Raw genomic sequence first — 10731 nt, forward strand, 5'->3', positions numbered from 1 at the left:
CCTGCTGAAATTAGGATATTGTTAAAGCAAGTAAAGCCCTCTGTAGCAATATGCTAATGCTACGATATGGGAGTACGGTGGTGGTAGGGACTCCCTCCCAGATCCCAAAACATAGCAACAAGTCTAGGTTTGGCATTGTAAGTCATCTAGCTTGTTATGCAAGGGTGGGACCAGATGGTGACTCATACAGAGAGTGAAAGGAAAAAAAAAAAAAAGTTGGAATTGGTACCACTAGCAAGGAGAGCAGGCAATGTCACAACACAGCTATTTGTGAGAAGTTCACCTTGTCTTTCAGGACTCAGTTGATGGTATATCAGACTTTCTTAACTTAACATGGTGTGAAATAACCCCACTGCCCCCTCAGTCCCCAGGGAAGACAGAAGAAAAAAAGAGTTAACACAGAGTAGCTTCCCTTCCCAATTGCACACATACTCTTAGGTGAGAGAAAGGGGAATCATAATGAGCTGTAGAGAACAATGCTACAGCCCTGCACAGTGTTTTCCTCCACCTCTTCAAACCAGTAGGAAAGGACAACATCTCTCCACAGACTAAGTTTGTCACAGCCATAAGTGGTCTGGCAAACAGTTTAGGAGAAATTACAGCAGAAGCAAAAATACAGCATAGGAGAAGAGTGCTGCATATCTGCATTGCAGGCTCTGCAGTTTCCAGAGGGACTGCACATCTTACTGCTGCCCAAGTGCAGCCTTCTATGTATCCATTAATGAACAAATGCCCTTCTCACTCTCTGGGCGTGATTTAGCCCACTTCAGGTCTTGGGAAGAGGAGGCAGATTTCTTCAGTTTTATACAAAGAGATATTAATATCTAAAGCTGGAGAGAGGCTTAATGACAGAAAAGTGACTCCCACAGATCTTGGAGCTCCCAGACACACAGGCAAGCTGCAGGAACCATATATATATATATATATATATACATATATATATTGCTCAATATCCAGTACTGCCTCTGGGACAGGTAGCTAGGTATTTAATAACACCCACATCAAGGTTTGTCTCACACCCAATGGCTGAGCATAACAGCCCAGCATCTTTTACAGGTCTTTGCTAAAGTTGCATCTCTTAAATCAATTAAGATAAGTATCTTTTCATTTCGTAAGTTAACAATAAACACTTTGGACTCTATATCCATAAAAATGACAATGCAGCACTGCAATACTTCAGCTCTTTGGAGGTCCTCCCTTCCAACAAACTTTTAGAGGACCGGTAGGTCAGTTACAAGCAAACTGCCATAAAATCTTTTATAAAGTAAATGGACATTTTTGTTAATGAAATAGGGGAACAATAAGTCAAATAGCCAATATGCAAATAGCCAATTTACTGTGACATAGAGAAAAATATAAGTGAACAAAAATCCTAAAAAAATCCTTCTCTCTTATGCTCAAGATGCCACAGGTTCAGTATATGTTCTTGGACAAGTCACATAACACATCTCATTGCTCTTCTGTTGAAGTCCACCTAGCACAGAAAGCAACTACAGTCCATGGGTAAAAATAATCTGAACTTTTGATCAAAATGCTTCCCATCACTTAAGAAAAACAACAGGATTCTTTGAAGGATTATACCTGCTGATTTTGTGCTCCTGTAGATTTTTTTGCCTGTCAGCTTCTTTGCTGTCTTACTATCATCAAATTTTCTACCATTTACTCTCAAACCTGATAGGTTTTGTGTACTGATGATCTATTTCAGTACTTCCAGTGACTTCTGCAGATGTTTTCATCATTAGCTTATAGAAAAAAATGAAACAGATGTCATTTGCCCGAGGCCATGCATAAAATCAGTGAAAAAGGGCAGAAATAGAGTAGAACAATACACTGATATGTAAGCTGTGTCAGGAGTAGGTGGCTACTATTAAACTTCTTTTGCAAAGCATCAGAAATTGTGACCTAACTTGTAGCCTTTCTTTGGACACAGCATGCGAGAAAGATTTAGTTGAAAAGAAAAGAAAACATGCATTAAAATGGCACATTCCTGTAATGAACCATACTAGTCACAACCACATATTTTCTGGTAATTTTCATATGCACCAATCTAAGTCTGTTAAAACACCAGATGGCACAGAAAGATTACATTACAGTTGAGGATTAAGGGGGTCAACAAGAGGTCCAATCCCATGTCCTCTGCCTGCTGCAGGGTTTTTGAATGAAGGGCTGTTTTATTACAGGACTCTGTTTCTGCACCATTTGTCCTCATTTGGGGTTGGAGACAGTTATCCATTAAGGGATATGAAGGGACAGGTACTTCTTGGAAGGTCACAGCAATGTGAAAAATTGAAGTGGCTTTTACAGTGAAGTCTTCCCTCTTTCAGTTACAGAATTTTGTTTCCAGAACTTGTGAAGTCAAGTTCACTTAAGTTTAAAATATATTATGCCTTTTTCATAAGAGGAAACCACTCAAGCTCTAGACATAAATACAAACAATGCAGATTACAATTACAATACAGAAAACAACCATTGCTCAGCTTCACAGTTACAATCAGCACACTTAAAATAAGAACTAATTCACACAGCCCTGAATTCCCAATTCTTCAGAAATGCTAATAAAATAGATGAATTTTGACCTGGGAAACAAGGACACACAAATATAAGCAGAGGGGGAAATGACTACTCACAGACACTAACATACATTAAGCTAGATAGTGTTACAAAATCGTTCACTTCAAGTACTGAAGGAGTACTACAAAGTATGGATTTAACACCTCAGCCCTTTGCATTTATTATTTTGACTCTTAAGCTATAACCAAAAAGTTTTTCCAAGAGGTATCTGTAGATACCTCTAAATACTTTCTTAGAGATTTGTTCCCCTTTTTCTTTCTTGTCTACTATGAACATTTTATTTTTTTTCATAATAAAACCACTCAACTTCCCGCCAGCAGTCAGTAAGGTGGCTACCTCCTACATCCCTCAGATAAGTCCTTCACAAAGGAGTTTATTTCTGCCAATGTTTCTGCAGTTGTGGAATTTAATTTTCATCCCTGCTTGCTCCAGTTGTCCGTTGCTTCTTGTAGAACAGCCAGTGGAGCCTGAATGAGATTAACGGGTATAGGTAGGTTCAAAACAGTAAGGAGGAGGACCAGTTTCTTCAAATTTTGTGTAAACTACCTACACAATCATCAGTGAAAGCCAGAAGACTGACAAAGTTGAAGAAAATACATGAAGAAAATACAGACAAATACATGGAAAAATATCCCCTTAAAAACTGGCAAAACCAAAGAGGCTATGGGTGACTTAAGAGGTGCCTGAGCTACAGGTTGCTGGCATTGCTAAACTGTACAGGGGAAGTGCCACCACATGCCCTTACACTGCTCCCTTAAAATCACTGACTTACTGTCTTGACAGATGATGTGGGTTGGAGAGGCAGAGAAAGACATTCTCTGGTATCCAGGAGAGCCAAATTTTTTTTTTCTTTTTTTTTGAAATTGTTTTCTGGGAGCTTTCCATACTCCCTTGAAGGACAAAGGATGGTTTCTTGACCCCTTATTTTGATCAAGAGCTTTAGACAAAAGAGGCCACTCAGTGTGATGGCAATATCACAGCGGCACGTTCCCAAAAAGCCAGAAACAGAGGCCGTACCAAGGCTCCTACATAGCCATTTAGACCACTATATACAATCAGTTTCACATTTCTCAATATTTGTTCCAAATTTCAAAGACCCAAATTAAAGTCATATATGAAGCTCTGCTTTTCAGAACATGTTCCATGCCTTCTGGGCTCAGTGCTGTTTCCATGTGAGTTAGTTCCAACCTTCTTTATCTCAGCAACACAGAATTTATTTACTCATTCTCTTGCAAATACAGTCACTGCATTTGTAATTGATTCTACTGTTGCAGTGAAGCATTTCTCTGCAGAGCAAATCTGGTGCCAATAAATGCTAGACATTTAGTATCTAGATCTATTAAAAGGGTGTGAGAGATGTGCTTAAAAGGGTGTGAGAGATGATGCTTATAAATTCTATACTCAAAACTGTAAAAACATTTTAATATTGCTTTTTCAGGTTTATATTATGAAAAATGATGTTGAAAGAGATCTTGAGAAGTTTGGGTTTTGGGGCTTTTATTTTTGTGTGACAGTGTCAAAAAGCAACATACCTTCTAAATGCAGAGCATGATATACTGTAAAGCAGGACAGAAATGTATCCCAGAATCCTCAGCTAGACAAAGTACACTTGTGGAAAGTATCATTTTCTACTTGCAACTTATTTACCTAACTGAGAATTCATTCAAAAGAACTACCAGAAAATGATCAAGATAAGAATTTTGGCTGATAACATACTATACAGTTGCTGCAGGAGCTTGAGAGAACTCAACTTTCCCTCCTTCCTTGACTCCTTCAGTTGCAAACTGAACACGCTACAACTTAAAACTTCAGAGATAAGGAAAATTTTAAAAATTAAAAAAATATTAAAAAGTCAGGAACTCAAAAGAGTACATATTGCTAAAGCAACCCTTCCTTTCTGGGCATATGATATAGTACATATACATTCTTCAGGTCATTTTGCCTTTATTTTATTGTATAGTAATGCTCTGCTTGTCATAACAAAATGGATGATAATTCTTTTGAGCAGGTCTGACCTCTCCACTGCCTCCCACAAACAAGAGCACCTAAAAGTGAGGCTATGAAACAGAATACTGCTCGTATTTAGCTAATATAAAAATTCTTTGAATATATGCCATACCAGTCCTCAAAGTCACTCACCTACGTACAAGGGCATTCTATTTCGCTTATCTATTAAAAGCCCCAAACCTGTCAAGTACTTGCTATACTTTGCTAGATCTTGTTTTTCAACAAAATTTTTAACAGAATCATTCTAGTGACTGAAATAGTGAGAGCACCATACCAGCAAAGGTGAAAGATTGGCAACTACCATAAGGCCAATAAAAACACACACAGAGCTGTTCTGCAGTATGAGCCATTATAAATAAGGTGTAAGACTCAAACCTTTTGTTCTCACTACCACCCCTGCCACATGCACAAGCTTTTGAGTAACACTATCCATGAACAGCCACCTCATAGACATTTTTTAAACTGTGCTATAAACATAATGCATTTAGACTATACCATACTTTCACTGCATTTTCAGGAACATGTTCTAATCTGTACATGAAACTTGCAAGAACAGCTGAGAGATTCTCAAGTGTCAGCTCTACTGGAAGATAAGGTTTAGTACATGAGCTAATCAACAGCACTATGAAAATGAACAAGTATCTGCACTTTGCTTCTAATTTGGATGTTTTCCAAAGCCCAGATATTTGAAATCTAAGATTATACAATGAAATGTACTGATAATACATTTGCCAAATGCCAGCAAGACCTCACAAAGCCAAACATGGCTAAAGAAGACAAAGAGTTGCCTCACCAGTATGGATGAAGTGCAACCACAAGATAAGATGACAAATCTCGCTTGCTTTGATCTAGCCAGAACACACCACCTTTAATGTGGTTACCCTGGTATCAGAAACTTCAGCAAATCTAGGAACCAAAGTATGCGCACAAAGTTTACCCTGGATTGTACAACTGTGGGTGAAGCCAAGGATGGTATCTTTAAGACTGCCCTTACTTGTAGCAGTCAGATTAAAGTATAAATATGCTGATGCACCTTGATTAAACCTGCTATGTACAATGTAGTCAAACCTGAAGTGGCCTGTGAGGATGTAACGGGATACAGTCATGCCTGACAGCAGCTGTGGAAACACTGTTTTCAGACAAGGCTTAAACCATCATGTAGTGCTATATATTACACACATTCATATACAAATACAAAAAAGAAATACTCACCCTAACTTCATAAACATTATCTGAGTAATCCACAGTCTGGCAGACATAGCTGTACCCTCGAGCTCTTGATGACAAGAACAACTGAAAATATTAAAGCCATACATGAGGGGAAATATAATACATAAAGCACATTTATAACAATTATCAGCAAATTTCGTTCTACATCAAACTTAAGTGAACAGAAATACTTAAAATATTCTTATTAGTCCTGAGAATTGAAGAAAGCCAATATTTAATACTAACAACTTGTTACAAAGCACTTTTTTTCTCATAAATTAAAAAGAAAGTACTCACTTTTTCCTGCATGTATCAGATAATTAGAGCCTTGTACAACAAATTCCAGTATGACCTTAAGCTAATCAGACACTGATATTCTTTCTGATGGCTCTAGCTTCAGAAACAGAAAATACCTAATTGCTTTCACTACAAGTGACAGAAATGCTATTCCCAGCAGAGATTCAAGAGAACACTATTCAAGGGACAGGGATTAGATAACTTGGATCTACAATATACAGTATATATATGTATAACAATCAAAATCCAGAAAAAAAAAACCAACACTTTGAACAGCCAAAGCTGAACACCCACAAAACACAGTGAGGGAAAACTGATGTAGAAAAGTTCCCCATTTTGTGCCAACAAAAATAGCCTGAAGCAATTTAAGTGCTCCTCTAGGGCCTCTTCAAACCAAGCACATTGCAAAAACTGGACAGGAGAAGATAAAATTGACATTTGAGCAAGTTCCCACTGGAAAGAAGTACACTTGTCTAGAGCTGTACAAAGTTCAAGTAATACTTCTAATCTTGACATTTATAAATGTTATGATCCAAGGATATTTAAAGCCCAGTAATCCCACTCTGTTAAGGATCAAAGAGAGACAGCAGTGGAGCAGATAAAACCTGCAAATTGGGGTGATAGAAAAAGATCTCAAAAAAAACCCCTCATGGGTAGGGACTTACTACTCTTACCACTAACCTGACTTGCATCTTATTCAGACTGAACTTGAGTATACTTTGGTGTCTCATCTTTCACACAGCACTAGGAGTGCAGTCAGATGGAAAGACAAATGTTATCTCGTCTCGTGTACAACATACAAAGCCTTGTGAACCTCTGGACTTACTTGCTGCACATGTGTGTTAAAGGAGGTAAATGAAAGAACTGTCCACAGAAATTACCCTAGAAAAGAAATTGAACTACTTCTGCATCATCTAAGTCCATTTACAAACTACTGTAACTAACTGGAACTCCAGTGTGGTCCCACACAGGCACAAGCACATCCAGTACTAATAGAGAAGAGCAGGGAAAGTTTAGTTTGCACTGTTACAGAAACCAACCACTCTCTACTGTGACCTACTGGATAACTCAACCATGGTTCCCCTGGTAAAAGGCAGTAAATTGACTTCACCAGACTGCCTTGAAGTAAAATAAGAAATTCATGATTTTGCGGCAAAATAGGGTCTACTCCTTTGTGACTTCTGCATGTTCTAAGAAAAATTTGCTCCAAATTTGGACCTGAATTTGAATTCAACGTATGAGAGTCTTGCACTAGACTTGCAGTGCTTTATGACTTACTATTTAACATCAGCTAACACATATGAACAAAAGAACTTGCCATCAGAATGGTTATTTAAATAATGTTTAAAGGCATTTCATATTCAAATTCTGTTCTTAGCAGTGTCTGGAAACTTTACCATCACTTACAAAATACAAACAGTATCATTTTACTCAGCAATTACATTAAAACTGGTGTGAATTTCAACAGTGGCATGGTGGTATTGTAAACTTCATGCAGAGGGAAGCAGAAGTTGCCTCGTTAAAGGGAACAACTGAAACTTGAACACCTTCCTCTTATCAATCTCTAAAATCAAGAAAAGACACTTCCTGGAAATGCTGTATCCATTGCCTTAACATCCACTGAATAACAACCTCCCATTAGGAGAGAGAAGGAAACTAGAACCTCTGTGTATAAAGTTATGAGCTTTCAGCATATCAACAACAAATACGTATTTGCAGTCCCGTTCATTTTTATGTTAATTCAGTGACTTGGAAATTCTACTAACACATATCCTGTAAGGAACATAGATTTGAAAACTATTTGACTGCAAGTTTGGTAGAATTCAGCTTATGGATAAAACAACCAGTTTAAAAGAATAAGTGAAAAAGACAGGCATGGCAGTAACACTGTGGAATTAATTTCAGGAGTTTCAGTTTTAGCCTGCCAAGATGACTTGATTTAATATCTTCCTTCAACTATGCTTGCATGTCAGCATTAAATTTTTTTGTACCTGTTGTACTTCATTACTTAGTTAATAGGCCAGGAAAACAATTTAGACAAAATGATGACTAAGGTGTGATGGCTAAAATTTTACAAAACCATGTCTTAAAGAGAGGCTGAAATCATTTCATGATTAATGATTCTATGCTAGGAGCTCTGGGAAAGGGTCAAAATGCAGATCATCATCAGATATGCCATTTTGTCCTGGCAAAAGTACAGAACGGGCCAGACAGTTCTGCAATGCTGTAATTTTAACTGCTCTCTTCATTTGCTTACTTCTGGAAACAGATTTTACAAATCCATGTTCAGAGGTCTTCCAGGAAGACAACTCCTGATCCACATAAGCAGTCACAGCAGCATAAACTTAGCATCATCATACACAGCATATTCTGTACAGAGATCCTTGAATAATAATTACCAAACTGTTAAGTAATCCCAGTTACCTACTCTACACAGCTGATCCACTGCAGTCTTACTACTCTTTTCCTTTGTCCAGAAAATCCAACAAAGGAAAAATGCAGCAACACTGAAATGTATTACAATTAACACACTCAGAACATTGCAAAACAAATATTAGAAGTCTGTATCCTTTTATTTTTATTTAAAGATATAGTTCACTTCATTTTTATTCTTAAAGATAACTTACAGACAAGATACTTTTCCTCACTACAGACAACAGACATCTGAATTTCTAAAAATTATAAACACATTGAAAGCATAAACAAACAGCTCAATTTCTAACAAGATACATTTTGATACCCTTTAGGATTATTAAGATTTTTTTTAAAAGTATCAGTTACAAGTGTTAAATCTACAGATATTATTCTCTCCAGTATTTAGACTAATATAAATCTAAGAAGAACTTGGAATACCTCAAACACAAATTCTGTCTATAGACTCATTTAGTGCAATTATTCTCAAACAGAAACTACCTATTTCTAGAAATACCTCCAAGGCAAACACATCTTTAAAAGTCTGTCCAAAACATTCGCTCTCAATAGACATCAAGAATATGCAACATCATTTTCATTCTGACATCTTCAAACCTCAGTAAGAATTCCCTCTTGCAAGAGGGCATACACACCTCTTTGAAAATGAAGAAGTTGAGCAGAACCATTCCAAAGTTGTAAACAACCAACAGGAAGCGTAACTGGAAGGGCTCTCTCGTCTTCATCCATTTGGGGCCCAGCCAGACAGTGAGGAGATAAATAGTGCTTATAGTCAGTGTTGGAAATGGAGACTGCATCAAGGGCCAGTCATCAACACGTTTGTCTGGGGGAGTGAAGCAAACAGAAGGAGTCAACAAGGTCTGAATGAAATATATTCCATCATCACTTTAAGCATTGAATTTGTTAAGTATTATTTTCTCCTGGAATAGCTGCATCAGACAGTAGAAACACAATGCACTCATTCTTTCTAGGAAGGTTAAAGAAAATAGTTTTTAAAAAACCCCACTATATCACATTACCTCACACAGAGATTCATTATGTCATTCAAGCTCTGTTGTCAAGTTCTACAATCCAAAACAATAAAGCAACAGAATCACATGAGCCCAAAACCAAATCAACCCACTAATCCCCCCAAACAAATTTCGCTTATGATGAATAGTGACTGCAGTGGCAATATAACCAAATATTCAACACCACTGCAAATGAAAGATACACAAATTTGGCAAAATACTGATAAAACCAGTAGCTTTTATTAGTTTAAAATTAGACATTAGAAAGTCTCCTATCAATTTTGTACAGGTTGTATGATGATAACCTTTGCTGTTTGCTGTAGGTCAGTCTCATGTTTCACATAGAATACTAACAATGTTACCAGAAAACAACCAAATAGAAGAGTTCAAAAGGGATGGTTCTAGTCAATCTGTGCTGCCATATGGGAAACAAAGGTTTTATTTACAGTCTCCTTCAGTCACTCATGGGATCCAGTTACATTACACATATTTCAGAGCTGAGAATATGCTATATTAAGTTCTGGATCAGCATGAAAAAGCAGTCTTAGCCTGATGAACCAGTGACATCTAAGATTAGAAGACAGCTCTTCTAGAGGAGGGAGCTGAGACTGCAGTGACACCTCCTTACCTAGTGCCCATGTTGTCCCATGTGTCACATGTCCCCCCCCCCCACGTCCTGAAGGCTAATATCAAGTTGTAACAAGAGATAAAAGGTAACTACTTCATAACTATCAGAACTTCAGATACTGCACAGCTCCATGACACTAAGTGGATTATTTTCCAGATGCTTAGGCCAGTTCCTGTGCATATGGAAATCACATCACAGGGCTCCCTGGGAAGCTCAAACAACTAAACCTGCCTTCAAGTCAGCTGGGGGTAAACTCACAAATGCAGCTGCCCAGAGATTTACCTAGAGGACAAGTTTCTTTTAGAGAATTGTAAGTCAAAGGCCATGAAAAATTCCTATACCATAAATTAATTTGTGATCCCAGGCATACAACCAGTAGTTTAGAAAACCCTTCTTATCAAGAAAATGAGGAACTGCAATGCAATGAGGAAAGTATAGAACAACGCTGCCATTACTTCTCCTACACTTCTTTCTCATTTTCTTTGCTGTTCTTAAGGCCATAAATTAGAACCTGATTTTGGGAATGAATTTCATGAGGCCCTCTATTTCTAATAAACAAAGACTGTGATCTAGGGAAAG

General features: G+C 37.5%; 1 protein-coding gene across 3 annotated transcripts in view; it reads right to left on the reverse strand.

The window, feature by feature from the left end:
• The window catches only part of ELOVL4 (ELOVL fatty acid elongase 4), a 38250-nt gene that overhangs the window by 8624 nt on the left and 18895 nt on the right, over positions 1–10731 (reverse strand). For all 3 annotated transcript variants that reach the window (XM_017742845.1, XM_017742843.1, XM_017742844.1), the window contains exons 2-3: positions 9150–9337; positions 5791–5871 (exon numbers count right to left, since the gene is read on the reverse strand). In XM_017742845.1, coding sequence (XP_017598334.1) covers positions 5791–5871; positions 9150–9337 — 269 coding nt within the window. The remainder of the gene's footprint in view (positions 1–5790; positions 5872–9149; positions 9338–10731) is intronic.

The sequence above is a fragment of the Corvus brachyrhynchos genome, unplaced genomic scaffold (assembly GCF_000691975.1).
Source record: "Corvus brachyrhynchos isolate BGI_N302 unplaced genomic scaffold, ASM69197v1 scaffold87, whole genome shotgun sequence".
Classification (NCBI taxonomy): Eukaryota; Metazoa; Chordata; class Aves; order Passeriformes; family Corvidae; genus Corvus; species Corvus brachyrhynchos.